At 32.0% G+C, this 19050-nt stretch overlaps 1 protein-coding gene across 1 annotated transcript in view; it reads right to left on the reverse strand.

Annotated features, from left to right (window-relative positions):
* The window catches only part of CDH19 (cadherin 19), a 94291-nt gene that overhangs the window by 63507 nt on the left and 11734 nt on the right, over window positions 1-19050 (reverse strand). Inside the window, exons 3-6 of the mRNA XM_044658088.1 lie at window positions 11106-11225; window positions 4826-4990; window positions 2098-2279; window positions 1198-1451 (exon numbers count right to left, since the gene is read on the reverse strand). Coding sequence (XP_044514023.1) covers window positions 1198-1451; window positions 2098-2279; window positions 4826-4990; window positions 11106-11225 — 721 coding nt within the window. The remainder of the gene's footprint in view (window positions 1-1197; window positions 1452-2097; window positions 2280-4825; window positions 4991-11105; window positions 11226-19050) is intronic.

The raw sequence follows: 19050 nt of genomic DNA on the forward strand, positions 1-19050 counted from the left end.
TAAGAACCTTATAATTTAGAATTTAACTGCATGTTGTCTTCACATACATGTACTTATTTTCAACTACAAATTTCTCAGGATTAAGCACTTATGTCATATATCTTCTGTAGCCCCTTAACCTTTAGCACAATGCTGAACAAAGAGTCTGTCTTTCTCAAATATTCTTATTTGTCCATATATAAGAAAATTAAACAACAAATCAAAAATAAATGAAAATAATTTACATAAAATAAAAAGTAAAACATATTGGGATGAAGCTGTGACTGAAGGGATGTAGAAAGCCTATCAGAATATATTTTTTTTATTTTAAGAAAAAATTACTGAATATATTATAGAATTGGCATGGTGAACCTATGGCACACATGCCATAAAGGGCACACAGAGCCCTCTCTGTGGGCATGAGCCTGTTACCTGCCAGAGTTAGTTACTAGAAAGGCAGAAGGACTAGGGGAGCCATTCCCTTCTCCCTCTCCACTTCAATGAGGCCATTTTTTCACTTCACCCACCTCTCTGGCAGGCATCCCAATGAGAACTCTTTCTTTCTGGGCCTGAGGTAAGTAAGGTGAGGCATGGGGTCTGGGCAGTCCACACTGCTCAGCACGGTGGGGAGCAGAGCAACCAGTCTTTGGGGACAAGACATAGAACATGGTCTCTAAAAGTTTTGTCATCGCTGTTCTACAATTTTAGCTAGACCTCCATGGAATCTTAAGAATGAGTAAGGAAGAAAGAAAGCTATTCACAGGTAGCAGGTAGCATACCATCTGTTGACAAAAAAAAAGTATATCTTCCCCACTTATATGCCTAATTAACAAATTACATTGCCAGTTTCCTTAAACATAAAAGAGTCAGAGGAGTGAGTGGTCACAGTACGTATTGTAGCCCTCTATATAGCATCTACACTCAACCACCTTTAACATCTGGTATTATTTGCAATTTATCAAAGATGAAAATTCAATGCTCACCTACAAAAACTGAACAAACTACAAGAAAAGCTTTTTTTCTGTCATGCTTATGTGACTGTAGCACTATATAAGGGAAAACAGACAATTTGTTTACATAAAAATAAATGTTATTTAACAATTTTTATTTTATAAGGCATCTGAAACTACAATTGCAAGGGAATATGGAATATGATATGCTTTTCACCAATGTGTTTGTTTCCCTAACTTATTGAATTAAGAATTTGGTTGGCTGTACCTGATTGGAGAGTTGGTAACATCTGGATCTCTGGCAAGTACAGTGCCCACATATGAACCATATGGAGTCTCTTCAGCAATTTCCATTACATACTCCACAAGTGAGAAAACTGGTGGTTCATCGGCATCTTCCACTCTGATTTTAATAATAGTAGTTTGTCCAGAATTTTCATCTTTAGGGAAATGTTCATCAATATAGCTATTGGTAACCTTTGCTCGAACACTGTATTGTCGTTGGAGCTCATAATCCAATTTCTGCAAAGAAATAGATGACAGTTTTGAAAATTCAGTTTTCTTCTTTAGTATTACAAAGTTAATATTAGATTAATGACTGGTATAGTTACTTTCAAGTGCTTTAAACTGTAAAAGTGTTTGAATTATTAAGCTCTCTTAGCTGAGTACATGGTATCTGTTAGGAATGAATACTTTTTTAACTTCTAGACTTAGTCTGACATTTTCATTAAATGACATTTTAAAGAGTATATATTCATTACAATTTAAGGCAGTACATTTTCTCATCTGGAGTTAATGAAAGTTGTTTTGGAATGATAACTATACTTTTACTTATTCTTAAACATATTATACAGCGTTCAAATTTTCATATAGAATTATTAGAATTAATTTCCTAATGTTCAAACTGAATACATAAACTGTGCCTTCAATAAAAAGCTTTTCAAATATTCACTGGCCGTGTATTATGATTAGTGATAGTTTTCTAATTTTGTAATAAGTAAATGCTATTATCTTTCAACAATCCTCATTGTCAAGCTAGTTTTTAATTAAACAAAGGTGAATATTACGGGAGGACAATTTAACTGTTATACAAAATAGTTTTATGTTTTACTCATTTTAACTGCTGACTAAGTGACTGTATACTATTTACCTATTTAAGCATTTATACCTGTTTTAATATAACTATTCCTTCCTGAGTCTCATTATTGGTGATAATTTCAAAGACATATGAACCATCTTCAATACTGTAATTCATTTTTGCATTGTCACCTATGTCACTGTCTTCTGCCATAATTACTCCTATGGAAGTTCCAATCGGTGAAGATTCTGAGACATTCATGTGGTAGAGACCTTGAAGAAAAGATAGAACATTATCAAAATTCTGCTTTTAAGAGGGAATATATGACTAACTTCCCAAACTATTTTATAGACAGTGATTTGAAAGTCTTGAAAGATCAGAATCTCTTTTTTTGCCTTTACCTACTCCCTTCACCTTCTTAGTATTAACATTATTCTTAGATTCTCCATGGCTATGAGGAATATTAGGCTGCATACCAAAGTAGAAAAGGGAAAGTTGAACATAATTTTAAGAAGAAAAAATTTAGTGTAGGGGAAAGAGTACTCATTATAGAGTTTGAGGTCCTGAGTTCAAATCTTCCTTCAAAAACTCATTGCCTATTTGATTGGTGGCAAGTCATTTACTCTACCTGGGCTTCAGTTTTCTCATCTACAAAATAATAGAATTGGATTCATTGCTTTCCAAAGTCTCTTCCATTATAAAATCCATGAGTTTTTGTCTTTGAAGCTGAGCAACTGAGAGATATGGAAATAGTTTTTTGAAAAATATTGTTTCTACACAGTAAGCAATATATACAAAACCATATATAAGCTATTTCTTCTTGAGTCTGTTTGTTAGAGAATTACAAGAGTTGTGTCACTCTATATAAATTATCAACTCTCGATAACTAGAAACTCTATGATTGAGTAGTCATTAATTATTTATTCCAATGACAATGTATAACATTTTTAAAAGAATGTGTCATTTAATTAGCCAATATTTATTAAGAATCTACCATGGTGGGGACGTGGATAGAATCTGGATAGTAAAATGTCAAAAAAAATTGTCAGTTTTTCCTATGTATAATTGAAAAAACAATTTAAAAAAGAGTATGTATAGTAATATGTCAAAAACTGTGAAAAAATTTAGATCTGAGTATACTCTCCTTAAATTCTGTTGTGAGGAAATTAAGGGAATTAGAACACAAACTGGTAGTAGAAATTGGGTAAACCACATTGACTCTTGTGACTCTGTTCTGGATCTAGCTCAGTTACCTTTCTATTCAATTATAGGTCTAGTCCAATTTTGTCTTGTGTGAAGAATATTCAATTCAATATTCAATTATGGTTATTTGAAGAAACATTGTTTGAACAGATCCCTACATAGCTAGGAAGCTGGATTGCCTTTACCTACTAATTAGAGATCCTTAACTAAGGACCTAGGTCATGCTGACCAGAAACCAAGTCAGTTCCAAAGGCTGATAAAAGGAATTTTCTCCCAATTATACATCTGAAGGAACTCATATGTTTTATCTAAAACCTGGCCTCCTACTGATCAATCATTGATCATTTCTATGTCCTTTTGATTGTTTACAGTCACCTGCAAGTGGAGGAAAAGTAGGACACCACTTTTTTATGATTTCAGGGAATTTCACTTGTTTCTTCTCCCTCTCACAAATTGAGAAATCCCTGATCTTTCCTCTGATTAGAATAAGATTATCCAATATCATTTGCTTAATAGTTGTTAATGTATAAAACATATCTCCCCCTGTATTCAGGATCAAATAACAAAGCCAAAGGTGACTTCTTGATTATTTATACAATTGTCATGTATTAATTTAATAATTCGATATTCTTAGAAGCTTGAACATTTAGCTCCTCAGGTCACGTTTCCTCCATCACAATTCTTCTGTTACTTGTATCAGAGAAAAAACTTGTTCTTTTCCAGAACTAACATTATAGAGATTCTTTATGCTGAACATCTCTGGAATTTTGTTTCTAAGGAATTAATTGGGACTACTACATAAATAATTCTTATCCTATGTCTTGTAGACACAGAAACGATGTTTTTTCTTCATACAGATATGTTAATTGAATTGATTTATCCTAAAGTTATATGATCAACTAAGGTGCAGTAGAGAGAGTAACAATCCTGAAGTCGGGATGAATCTTTTTTCTGCATTTAAATATGGCCTCAGTCACTTAGCTGTGTGACACAGGACAAACCACTTTAACTTATATGACTTGATTCTTTATATGTAAAGTGAGCTGGAGAAAGGATTCCAGTATCTTTAATAAGAAAACCCAAAACGGTCAGGAAAAGTCAGACAGGTCCAAAACAACTGAACAACAATAACAAAAGCTATGAAACAACAAACTCTTTGCCCTTTCCTTTCGTATAGAGATTTCATCATTAAAATGTTTAAATTCCTTAAAATCTCTTGTTGTTTGGCTGTTTGATCAGAAGAATCCTGCAGCTTGGACTCAGTATCATTCTGCTTTTAAAAACAGAAACAAATTTTTGTAATACTATATTTTTAGAGTTTAAAAACATCTTTAGCTAGCCAGGTTTATCCTTGAGTTTTAGTTTCCGAATTTGTAAAATGAAAATAAAATATAACTATTTCTACCACTTATCTCACAGAGTTGCTTTGAGGAAAATAATTTCATGAATATTTATGCAAATACAAGTGGAAAATAATTTTATTTTTAGCTGTTAATATTATGAGACCAATATGTAATGTAATGGATGTTTTCTGTTAAACTTAAAGTAATATAAAAGTAACTTAAGTTGCTGGTAAATTTTGTATGATTAAAATTTAAGCCATTCTAGTACTTACCAAATTGAAATATAGGTCTGTTATCATTGACATCTGATAGATTAATTGTGACAGTTGTTGTTCCAGAAAGTCCTCCTGGAAGACCAAGCATGTCTGTGGCTTGAACAACAACTAAATATTGATCTTTAGCCTCTCGGTCCATTTGTGAAGAAATCCGAAGGACTCCTTGAAATAATAACCATTCTATTATTAACTATTTAGTCATCTCAAAATAATTCCTTTCATGTATGTGTCTGTTGCCCTTTTAAGTTTGCAAATCACTTTTAATAACATTTTCTCATTTTTAATTCAACAGTCCTGTGAAACAAGTATAATTAGTCCCATTTTTTACAGATGAGGGAACCAAAGTCAGAGATTTTTCACAATATCTTTCCCTTGATCACACAGCTAATAAAATGTTCTCAGTGAGATGTGACCCCAAGACCATCATTCTAATTCAATTCTTATTCCATGGGATTCCCCTGAACTTTATGCAACTGGTTTTTATACTTGGTTAAAAAGTATAAAGAAATTGTTTTGTCATCCTTTAGATACCTCATAGTCTTATTTATATTGTATTTTTAAATTTTCTTATTACTAGAATTTATTTCCAGGAATATCAGCAACCCTACCTTTCCCACATCATGCAAGACATCATCTGACAAACAGATATTTATATATAGATTATGATTTTCATGTTTCAATTTTCAGTTCATTCTCTAGATGTGAACATTCACAAATTATTCTAAAATATTAAATCTGTAGCCCATTCCTATTAAAAACATCAGAAAGCATAGGCATAGCATTTTTTTCTTAAAATATGCAAAGTATCTACCTAAAATTACTGGCAAATATTATTTGAAATACCTAATTATTATTTTTAAAGCCTTCCCAATAAGGTCAGGAGTGAAACAAGGATGCTCATCATCATCAATATTAACATAGTATTAGAAATGGTGGCGATAGCAATAAGAGAAGAAAAACTCCATACTCACGCTTTCTAGTGTTTTTAATAGGAATGGGTGTTCTATTTTATCAAAGGCTCTTTCTCTATTCATTGATATAATCATGATATTTATTACTTTTTATTGTTATATTTGATGATGTTGTTAGTTTTCCTTATATTGAATCATCCCTGCATTCCTGGTATAACTCCCGTTTGGTCAAAATGTATATTTTCTGCAATGTATGGTTGTAGTCTCCTAGCTAGTATTTTGTTTAGGATCTTTATATCCATATTCACTAATGAAATTTCTTTTTCTGGTTTTGTTCTTCCTAGGTTAGGCACCAGTACCATGTTATTTTTTTTTAATTTTTTTTTCTTTTTCAGTCTCATTGAGTGGGTTTATTGCAGTGAATCTATGGATGGATCTGCATAGTAATAATGGCCAGGTAAGGACAGATCATGATTTGTATTTTTTTTAGTACCATGTTGTATAATAAAAGGAGTTTGATAAAAATCCTTTACCTATTATTTTAAATAAGTTACCTACAATTGCAATTAATTTATCTTTAACTGTTTGTTACAATTCACTTTTAAATCCATCTGGTCCTGATGTTTTTTTCTGTTCTTTGTTTGTTTTTAGGTAGTTCATTTGTGATGTGTTCAATTCCTTTTTTTCTAAAATAGGTTTATTTAAATAATTCTATTTCTTCCTCTAGAGTCTAGGTGATTTATATTTTTAAAGTATTCTATCTAAAATGATAGATACATTGTTAAGTAAATATAATAGGTAAATACAGTAATTATTTAAACATTCTCATACTCTGACAAAAATTAGATCATTCTAGAACATCATAGGAGATTCATTTTAGCATCATAGAAGACTCTATTGTAAATTAGGAAGATTTGGTTCAAATATTACCTCAGATGCTGCCTATGCATTCATAAACAAGTCACAGCCTCTTTAAATTAAATGAGGATGTTGTATTAAATGATTTCTAAATCTCCACAATCTTATCCAAATATTGAAATTCAAGCAGGTGAATGGATTTTCTCCTACCCATAAGAGAGAGACAGGTGACTTGAGTTCTAGGTGAGTTGTGTCACATTACTATAATAGATTAGCCAAATATAGTTTTAATGATTATAAGAGCATTCTGAATATGTTATCTTACTTGTTTCTCATATGAACCATGAACTATATAAGAAACATCACAATTTTCCTTCAGTATATTAGATTCCCTTCAAAACAGATCAAATCTTAAAGTAATTTAATAGGTTCCCCCAAATCAGGAGAATCACATTTATTATAAATTAAACTTGTAATTAAATTACTAAATTATAAAATAGCCTAATAATTTTTGCCATCTTGGTAACTGAAGTGGATTGAATAATCTGATTCAAATACTTTTTTAGAAAACTGATTATTGAAGTGCCACCTCCAAAACTGGTTGGACCAAAAAAGAAAAGAAAATGTGCCATAAACATAATGTATTCAGTGACCATGTACTTATGGCCTAAATGTTGAATGTGCTTGGGCTCTTGGACTTGTGTCAGTTCTGTTTAATTCGTAAATGAGAAAGGATTTCCAGGTTCCTGAATGCCAAGAGTGATAATTTGCAATTGTTACACATGTATATTATATATGTATTTTGCTACAATTGCACAGGTAGCCCTTCAATATAACAACTTTCCCCATTGTTGTTTTGATATATCAAAGCTTGGCAAAACAAATCTAATGGGAGTAACTTAACTATTTTCAGCAATACAATGATCCCAATGACTAATGATGAAAAATGCTATTCACCTCCAGAGAAAGAATTATTAGAATCTGGCTGCAGATTGTAGCATGTTATTTTTCACTTTTTTTTATTTATTTAACTTGAGTCTTCTTTCACTATATAACCAATATGGAAAAATATCTTATGTTATCACACATGTTTAACCTATACCAAATTGCTAACTATCTGAGGGAGGGATATGGAGAGGGATAAAATATGAAATTTGACATCTTAAAAATGAGTCTTAAAATGTTTTATATGTAACTGCTAAAAAATAAAATATTGTTTAAAAATGTCTCCATCTAGTTATACTTGTAATAAACACTGCCACCCTCTTGGTTTTTTTCTATATTGTATGGGTACAGCACTCCTAACCCCTCCCATATGGAAGGGATACCTTACTCTAAGTTTGAGCTTACATTTTCCATATATGTATTGTACATATTTGTGTTTAGTATGCTCCAGGTTTATAGGGAATAGCTATTGTTTTCACAATGTCATCTGATTAAATTTCCTTCCTAACTAAATCCAGTGAATGGTTGTTCATGGGAAATGCATCTATGGGGGCTTGTGAGTTATTATGTTAGGGGTTAAGTTTACCCTAGATTGTTTAGTTGCATCCATGAAGACCTAATCTAGTGTAAATATAAATTAGAAAAGCTAAATCAGAAGGTTAATAGTAATATCTATTCCTATTTTATACAATATTGACATATAAAAACTATTTATGTCTCTGTACTTGTGCTTTACCTATATTAGTAGTCAGTGCCATCTGAGCTAATTTGTTGGCAGGTTTTACCATCTTGAGGTACTCAAATAATGTGTTAGGGCTGATTATCATGAAAAATTTAACCTTTGTGATTCTCAGCTACCTCATCTGTAAATGGAAGTAAAAATAGTATCTACCTTTCAGAGTCAAAAATAAGATAAAATGAGATGATATTTGTTAAGTGCACTCATTATATAAATGTGAATTACTGTTAACACAGGGTCTTCATGAAAAAAACAACTATGTTTTTCAATTGTAGCAGACATTAAATTTCTATTTGGGGCAATTAATCTATATTCCTATAAGATGGGTCTTTCTACTGAAACTGGAATCATGATTAGTTTATTCATGTATAAAAATAAAATTTGGTGGAGAGGTGCTTTTGGTTTAATCAAAAGATAAAATTAAAAAGTTATAAAATAATTTAATATAAATGTAATAGCACAAATAAAATTATTACATATAATAAAGTCTTAATATCTCCTATTCTCATACTTATAAGAATTTCTTATAATTTTAAACAATTAAATTTAAATAACAATATGGTAAATAATGCTGTACTAATTATAAGATTAATATAAAATATTTAATAAAATATAATTTATTATTATTTTACCTGAGAAATAGAAAGACCAATTTGTGATAAATATGTGATATTTAATATATTTCTCTTTATATGAGAAAAGTAAAATGAAAATGAGATGTTCATTATGTCTCATTCAACATGAATCTCCTAAAGTAAGTAATGCTTTCTAGTAAAGACCTAGAAATTGACTTTCCATAATAATGTGCTACCAAAACCAATTTTGTGAAATCAGGTGATCTAAACATCATTTAGTCAGTTAATAAACATTTATTAACTACCTACTATGTGTCATACATTGTGCCTGGGGATAGAAGAAAAGGCAAAAGACAGTCCTGGCTCTCAAGGACCTCACAGTGTAATGGTTAAAACATGAATGAAAACAACTATGGATTAACAAGAGAAATACAGATAAACTGAAAATAATCAATGGAGGGAAAACACTAGAAATAAAAAAGGCTTTCTGTGGAAGGGGGTAGAAGGTAGACTGGAACTTTCAGAAAGTCAGGGAAGTCAAGAGGCAGAGAGGAGAAGGAATAATATTTCTAGCAATGGGTGAGGCTGTAGCAAAGACTCAGATTTGAGAAATGGAGTATCTTTAGCAACATAGCCAATGTCATTGATTCATAGAGTTCAGACCTTGGGGTGGAATATAAGGGGTAAAATGGCTGAAAAGGAGTGGGTGACGTGTGACAGGTAGTGAAAAACTTTCAAAACCAAATAACATTTTATACCTGGAAATGATAGGGAGCCACTGTAGTTTATTGAGTAAGGGACTGACATATTTATACCTTTGCTTTAAGAAAATCACTTTGACAGCAGAGTGGAGGAAAGGGAAAAGATCTGTAGCAGGGAGAAATTCAGCAGCCTATTTCAATAGTCTAAGAATGAGATAATGAGGGCTACACTAGAATGGTATCACTGTCAGTGGAAAAAAGGGGGCATAAGTGAAGAATGTTTTGCATGTAAAATAAATTAGTTTGGCAACAGATTGGATATGCAAGGGTGAGAAAAATTGAAAAAGTGAAGATAACATTTAGGATATATCCTAGGAGGATGGAAGTACCACTGGGAGGAGGGTGGTGTCATTGTCAATGAAAGGGAAGTTAAAAAGAGGGGTGGGTTTGGGGAAAGAAATGAATTTTACTTTAGACACATGGACTTTAAAACTTCTATAAGATATCTAATTTAAGATGTCTCATAAACAGATTGAATTTAACAGAGGAATAAGTGATAGATATGTAAATTTCAGAATCATAGGCAAAGAAAAAATAATTGAAATCATGAAAACTGATTAAAACACCATGTGAAATAATATCTAGAGAGAAGAAAATAGGACCAAGGACAGAGGTCTATCAGACACCCATGGCAAGAACTGAATGAAGAGTCAGCAAATGAGACAAATATGATCTGATAAGTAGGGAAAGATGCCTTAGAGTAGTGCCAGAAAAACTTAGAAGTATCAAGGAGAAGAAGCCAATAAACAGAGTAATGGGATGTAAATAATTTTTATTTATGTTTTATAGAAACTTGAGTTTGTCTAATTACTGTTGCCATCAAGTCCTCCATTTTACAGATGAGGAATCTGAGAGACAGAAATATTAAGTGATTTGATTATGGTCTACTACCTAGTAAATGGCAGAGCCAGTACTCACATTCAAGACTTCTTATTTTAAGGCCCATGACTTGTTCCACACCCCACTCAATGCCGCCCCATGCCTGGGGAAGGAATTATAATTTCACTGGGGGAAGGAACTTAAGTTAGGAAGCTCTCTCTGTCCATGCAGGTATGCAACTGTTATATAATTTCTAGTTTTAGAGAGTGATTTCCAAGTACAACTCCTTTAAGTGACTTGCCCAAAGTAATATAGTGTATATCAGCAGTCAAATCTGAGCCCAGTTCTTTCTGAGTCCAGGTAGACTTCCTATTCATTAAGACAGTTGCTTCTCATTGCTCATCACATATAATTTATTAATGTTTCATTGTATCCATTGCATCATTAATTTTATTCTTAAATTTAAAATGTAATTCTATGTAGAAATTAGTTTACTTTCATATAAATCAAATGCCTTTGTATGTAATAAAGGGGGAAAAGAATATAATTCAGTTAAGAATGTAATTCCTGAAAACATATATATATTTTCATTACCAGCTTACTGTTCCAGTCTCCTGTATGTCTATTTTAGAATCACAATGAATTATACTTTAAGTTAGTCAGTGATACCTGTCGTTGGTTCTACAGAAAAATAGGGTCGTCCCCGTAGTATACTGTAAATGAGTCTAGCATTTTTCCCATGTGAAGGATCATCATTATCTGTAGCTGTCACCTGGATAACCGAAGTTCCTGTGGAGACAATAAATGGCAGTCTGTAATTATAGATGTTACCACATTTAGCCATGAATTTAAAGCCATACAGCATTCTCCCCTAGTGATAGAAAACCATGTAGTAATCTGTATGTGTGAAGGTATATAACTAATTCTCTTTTGCACAAGAAAGGATAGAAATTAGTCTAATAAAATAGTATAAACTAAACAATACAGTTTTTACAGGATATATTCTGAAACATGAGTATAACAAGACCTATTACAAGAGTTGGAAACTTTCATCAAGGGAGAATAATTGATCTAATATATATGCAAGTAGATATATTGGAGGTATTATAGGGAACTTATAAACACTCTTGTCTAACAACAATCTGGCAGCCAGAACTTCAAGTACAAAACAGAAAGTCTACCTTATATATTTCTATTGCTAATATAGATAATAATGTAGATACATTTATATGTTAACACATAGATGTTAATTATCAATTATGAAAATATTTAAAATACTGGAACTCTAAATGCAAATCAAAACACTTTTAACTCTCAATTTGTGATCTTATAATGTATTTTTGGCTTTATTACTTAATTTCTTGCTAAGAAGAATAAGAATCAACCAAATAGGCTTCCAAATTTCTTAGGCTAAAAGAATCATCATTTACTTAATTCAATTCAAAAGAATAACTAGTTATTCAACTACCCTATATAGAATTTGGCCCTAAGAACAGAAATACAAAAAGAGTCCATTTTTTAAATCCCTTCATAATGTATCTCTTTCCTTACTTTCCAATTTTCTTATATCTTATTCTGCTCTACATTTTCTGAGATCTACGAACATTGGCATACTTGCCATTACTCACAAAAGATAGCTTCCTAAGTATTTGATCTGGCTAGTACCACTATCTGGAACACGTTCCCTTATCTCTGTGTCCTGGATTCCCTGACATCTTTCAAGTGTCAGATAAAACATTATCTTCTGCAAGCATCTTTCTCCATCCTCCTAAGTCTTACTGTCTTCTCTCTAAGAAGACCCCTAGTTTATCCAGGTATATCTTGTTTATACATAGTCATTTGTGAGTTGTCTCTGTGTTTGGGCTTTGTGAGCTACTTGAGAGAAGAGACTGTTTTAGACCTTCTATGAATCTTCAGAGTTTAGCACAGTGCTTGACACATATAGATAGTATTTATTAAAGAAAAAATGATTAAGATGAACAAAATATCCCTTCCTTTCAAGGAGCCTTCTATGACAAAAACTTCTTTTAAAAAATGAAATGTTCCTTAGAACTAAGCAAAAATGGATAGAAGACATAAAGTTTATATGTTCATGTATGTCTTTAAATAAATACCATTTTTAAAAAAATACTCTTTCCTTTATTTTGAATTTTGAAAATATTATGTCAAAATTGTATAATAAGCAATTCTCATCCTATTCTATCCCTACTCTGCCTCATTTTATTTCTACTCACTGATATCTATGGGTCTCATACCCTTTTTTCTTTATTTTGTCAAAGTCTCTTGATGGCTCTAAAGGCTCACATTTGTTCCACAGCTTCTTATATTTTCTTCAATCAAAATTTTCTTTTCAGATTAATTCTCAGTCTGTCTCATTCTAATTCCTGTCAGTGATAAGCAGGAGATAAATACATGAATTAGTCATTTTAACTATATAAAACATTAAGGGTACAAAGGGCCATAAAACTAAACTATACATACTCTTTGGACCATTGATATCGCTACTAGGTCTGTATCCCAAAGAGGTCAAAGATAGGGGAAAAGGATCTACTTGTACAAAGATATATATATATATATATGTGTGTGTGTGTGTGTGTGTGTGTGTAGCAGCTCTTTTCGTGGTAGCAAAGAACTGAAAACTAAAGAGATGTCCATCAATTGGGGAATGGCTGACCAACTTGTGGTATATGGTTGTAATGGGACACTCTTTTCCCCTAAGAAATGATGAAAAGACAACCCCCACAAAAAATCCTGGAAAAGACTCTGCTGAAGTGATGTAAAGTGAAGTGAGCAGAGCCATGAGAACACTGTAACAGCAATCATGTGCAATGATCAATTGTGAATAAATTAACTACTATCAGCAATGCAAACATCTCTCAGTTCTAAAGGATTCATGATGTTTGCATCCACTGCTATAGAAAGAACTGACAAAGTGAATACAGATTGAAACAAACCATTTTTCAGTTTATTTCCTACATGAATTTTTGTCAAGCATAAGTAAAATATGTCTTTCAAAACAGATGAATATGGAAATATGTATTAAATACATATACATATACATTCTATGTCATACTGTCTGCTGTTTTAGGGAGGAGGGAGAGACAAGAGAAAAAAAGAAAGCCTGGATCACAGAATGTCAGAAAACAATTATTAAAAATTGTATCAAAATGTTAAAAATAAAGCATTAAATATAGAGGGTTATTATAACCTCAAGAATTGCAATCTTATGTTTCCAAATCAGAAGTGTGTGGGCACCAAATCAGGAGTCCTGAGTTAATTCTGATGCTGCCACTTAAAAGCTATCTGAAAATAGGTAAGTTACATTTAATGGTTTTAAGTCTTCAAGTGGAAAAAAAAGATTATATTTTCTTCTTTTTCTAAAATATGATTCTATAAAAATCACAGAATGCTGGTAGCTGGGCATCCTGTCTAAGCTTTGGGTATTATTATTTTCCACTGATTTTTAGTGCTGAGTAAAGCTTGTAAATACCCAGGAAGAACAGATTTCACCCTCAAAAAAATATAAACATGTCTGAGATTGGCAACCTATAATCCTTACAAGGAGGAGGCTGAGCCCTATTTGAACTCAAGATTTTTGAGTTTCAGTAGAGCTAACAACAAATGGGTAATCTGCCAACATTATGATGTGCCCTTGGAACAGGAGGCCACTGGGCTGCCTGCAGAGAGTTGAATCATTCCAGGTCAGAAAAGGAGTAGCCCAAAGTTTACATGTTGACCAATAGTGGGATTAGTTTAATGACTGAATTTTGCACTTCCAGCTTGGATGAAATAGGGAGATCCAGTTGGAAAAAAAATAAAAGTGAGCATGAAGTCCTATAAGTTATCAAATTAAGATATACTCAGGAATCTCAGTTCACATCTTGACTGCAATACTTACTAACTTTGTCCCTTGGGAAAATCACTTAACTCTTTTGTGCCCAAGTTTCTACAACTATATGATGAGGGATAATAATATATGTGCAAATTATGACACATAGCTATTATGAATAAAGTACTTTGTGGGTTTGTTAATGTCATATAAATTAGAATTGTTACCATCTATTTAACTCAGGACTTGGAGGGAAAAATTGAGCCATATTAGAGCTAGAAGACATTACAGGAATTCAATTATCATTTTATCTTTATTTGGTTTTAATTGTTTCCACTTATCTTCATCTCAAATTCTAGTTTTCACATAAATCATAATGTAAGATCTGTAGGCAAACTTTTCTTACTCTCTCTGTTATGTCTGCTTTAATAGGTTTTATTGAGAACACCATAGTTAGAAGCAAACTCCTTCTATTATATATAACAATCAGTAATTTAAGACCCAAGAAGAACTAAAAGAAATAAATTGTAAACAAATAAAGCAAAATATTCAAGAGGACTTGAACAGGATTTTATATCCTAAAACATCTATTAACACTTGCTACACAGAGCCAGAGAGATAGCAGAATCAATCTGCAAAACATGATTTCATCTACAGTGCCAAGTTAGTTATATCTGACATACAAAACTGGAAGCAATCTCATGAGGTTGTCAACAAGGGTAGTTTGTAAAGGAAATATGCTTCATTTTAGTATCTAAGTTGTGTGGATTTCTTCTTTTTTTGTCTTACTCCATCAGAATAAGGTAATTTCTTTCTTCAGTTAACAATTACTTTGATTATTCTGAAATATTCCATGAAATGATGACGGCTTCCTTTATAAAAAAATAATTTACTAATTTGGGCGTAATTAATGAGCATTGACACAATCTTTTTCATACTAAATAGTCTTCATATGCAAATAAAATTTCTAGGGTTATCTAAATATTTACTTTATAAATCTAAATGCATAAGGGACATAGGACAATTAATATGTCATTATTGAAGAAAGTAAATATGCAGGAATTTTTCTTATACAAACCAGATCCTTGCACATTTTAGGTATTATAGTTGTTTAAAGATTCGGCTTGATCACCTATGTTTATAGGTACTAACACATATAACTCAAAAGGCATTTATATTTTTCATTGGGAAATATTTTAAATTTTATTTGTATATAGATATGTTTGATATTTCATATCAATTCCACAAATGTTTTTAAGGACTACATTTTATGTAATGCAGTAGCATATAGATACCTATGGCTGATGATGACAGAGGTACAAAGTTTATTCCTTTACTTCATGCAGTTTGTAGTCTAGTAGACGGATATGTCAGATATACAAAATAATTTGTGATAGAAACCTCTAAATGTAGTATCACTTAAAGTGTACTGGCTTGAAAAAAATTCAAGCATAAACTCCTGACGTCTTCCTCTTCTAACTTTTGGAAATTGTAATATAGCAAGAAAAACCTAGTATCAGGCTATTCTATTGCGAGCAAATGCACTTTTTGCAAATATTCATACCTGAATGTATTTTATATTCTTTCTTTTACAAAACATTCAGGTATGAATATTTGCAAAAAGTGCATTTATTCTTGCTTTTCTCCTGAATCAGTGGACATGGGCCCCTCATTCCTCACTATTTTTTTGGAGTCTAAAGTAAAACTCTGAAACATACCACCACTTCCACCACACACACACTATACAACCTTCCTTGATGTACTGATTACCCAGATAATAGTCTTTCCTTCCATCCTATCACATTGCTTCTTAAATGATGACACATTTGTCTTCCTACCTCTTCAATTATATTGGCCATCACGTCTTTTCCAAACTGTCTTCCAAAAAGTATTGCCAAGCCATACTAGGGGCTCAGTGGTCAGTTGGAGAGACCAAAGTAAGGACGGTCAAGATGAAAAAAACTAGACAGACTTATTAAACATGATTGGTAACTAAGGAAGTTTTGATTAATGAAGCATATACATTAAATTATTCTCACAGGATTTTGTTCATGTTTTAAAAAATGTAAGACACACATGATGTTTACTCTAATAACTCCAGGTGCTTAGATTACTTAAGTAAATAAAAGTGAATAAAGGGTGTATCTCTTGGGAGCTTTTTAAAGTAAATGTAAAATGCCTAATAAATCTTTCTGTCTAACTTTCTTTGTTACAATAAATGTCAAATATAGGATCTCTTTATATAACTAAAGATAATGAAACTTCATTTGCCTCCTGCCAATGCTGGGCATTGTACATTTGTAGAAATTTACCAGTCATGTTAGTGGCATCACATGTAAAAGCATCTGATATACTTGAGGAAAAACTATTATAGTTCAACAGTCACTGAAGTCTTTATTTGTTGATATAATCTTTTAGTTTATTGTGATAAAAATCAATTAAAATACCATTAATCTAGAATATCAAAACCAAGTTCTCCCTGAGTGTCTAGTCATTCCTTTTAGAGTTGTGTTCTATTGGCTTCCAGTAAATTATACCTTTTGTGGAACCAAATTAACTTTCATATCATGAAACATCATTCTAGATTTAATAACATTTCCCAAGACCCTGTAAAGATCTGTTTGATACCTCCAATTTAGTTTCATTCAAATACAAAATTGTGCATTACTAATAAGTTAGCCAGGTATATAGCCTTTCTCTGATGTTGTCATAGAATATTTATTCATGCAGTGATTATATGAGTCATTTGGATATATTATTAAGCAATAAGGGAATGCTGAGCTTCAGCATATAAATTCATTTATATATCATGTAAGAATTAGGGGAACTCAGCAATCAAAAAATGATAAATCCTGATATCTGAATTTCTTTATTATCACACACTAAATAAATAAAATTCCTCCATTATTGCACACTAAACAAGCCATATGAATGTCTAGAGCAGAAGTATAAACCTTGGATTTAAAAATGCATCATTTATTTTGTTGGCATGGTTATTTTTATTTTACTATTAGTGGTGAGGAGAAAAGATGTCTTTTCATAGAATGAGTTTATGAATAAATTATGAGGAAAGACACTATTTATGAAGAGTTTTAGTTCCACTACACTTTAATTAGTTCTCTACACCCACTCAGCCTGAATGAGCTTCATTCAGGAAACACTTACTGTGAATAAGAAGCCACTTAGAGATAGTCTAGAGTTAACAATAGAACAGTGTTTTGGCCCAACTCTGATCTTCTGATTCAACAAAAATTAAACAAAACATTAAAATGGAAATGCTATATGTTCCTATGTCTGTTACAAATAAATGCATCATCCAATATGAAAACAATATCTAATTGTAGAGGTCTGCCACAGCTTCCACCACTTTTAAAAATGGCTAAAAGTAGAGTTTCATTTTTCAAAGAGAACAGTTGTGCTCCCTCAAACGAATTTATATTTTATATTTAACTTTAAATCTAGTACTGTTAAAACCTTTATAAATATTATTGCACCAAAGTACATAAAATTTAATCTAACTGCTACATTTTGATAATGACCACAAAATCAGGAAATAATGACAAGAATCTGAATTTTTTGTTTCCTTTAAAAATATATTAAATTTAATTAGTGTTTTTTTATTTTCAACAAGAGAAATATGCAATCTTAAAATTAGGACTTGTTCATATTAAGATTTTTTTAAAAATTAATTTGTGTCATTTGCAAGAAAAAAGTACATTTTATGTTCACTTTTAAATAGTAGAGTCTGGAACTGTGCATTCCATATTAAAAATTGTTTAAAAGTATCAATGTGTGAGGTAACATGCATTTCCTGAAATGTTTTCTTCACTGAAGAATGCATGCAAATAAACAATAAAGGATATTTTTAAGATGCAACTTTTCTTCAGAGGAAAAAAATGCTTTTATTTTATTATTCTAATAGTTCTATATGTAATATCATTTTTGCTATGCAAAAATGGAGGGCAGAATGATTGACATATAGCGGTTTGGAATTCGGAATGAACCAAAGCATGGCATAAGACAGGAATGAAAAAGCATTTACTGGACAGGGTATTTAAGGAGTAGGAGACTGGAAGACAGGGTCTCATTCTGGAGAAGGAATTTCAGTGGGAGGTTGTGGTTGAGTAGGCCAAATCAAATCAGGTTACCAGCAGCCATTACTGATCAATATCTTAATTCCAGTCCTGTGTGAAACAATATTATGTACCCTGATCATTTATCACCTAAGAAGAAGCACCATCTAATACCATCCAACAGCCTGGTTCAGGTTATAGCCTGGCTTGGCCAGGCTGCAAGAGGAGAGGATAAACATCTAAACTGCTATCCTCTATTCCTGTTACCTTCAAGCTAATAACAATCATTCATCTATAGCTTTAGCCAAGTTTTCCTTTGTGCCTCTTACCTTCAATTCCCTGTTTGCTTTTCCCTAAGTTGTTATCATTAAACCCTGAAACTAACTTAGGTGGATGTGATTCTTATCCTTAGATATCTGAAGGAAGAGGGATTATTCAATCTTAAATTGAGCCACAGTCACTAGTATTTCCATTAATTTAGAGCCAGGATAAGAAGTCAAGGAGCTGTGTGATCTAATCCACAGTATCTTGTTTGATCACTTATTCCTGGTACACTGTTATATTGGAGTTGGGTGCAGCTCCTTCATCTTGATTCACTTGAGAGTCCTGAGTGTTCCCCATCACAACTCAAGGGTAACACGTAAGGATTTCTTTTGCCACTCAGCTTCTCCTTCCAATACCATCAGGGAGAGAGGGTACATATCCCTGCTGT

Source organism: Gracilinanus agilis, chromosome 1 (genome assembly GCF_016433145.1).
Source record: "Gracilinanus agilis isolate LMUSP501 chromosome 1, AgileGrace, whole genome shotgun sequence".
NCBI lineage: Eukaryota > Metazoa > Chordata > Mammalia > Didelphimorphia > Didelphidae > Gracilinanus > Gracilinanus agilis.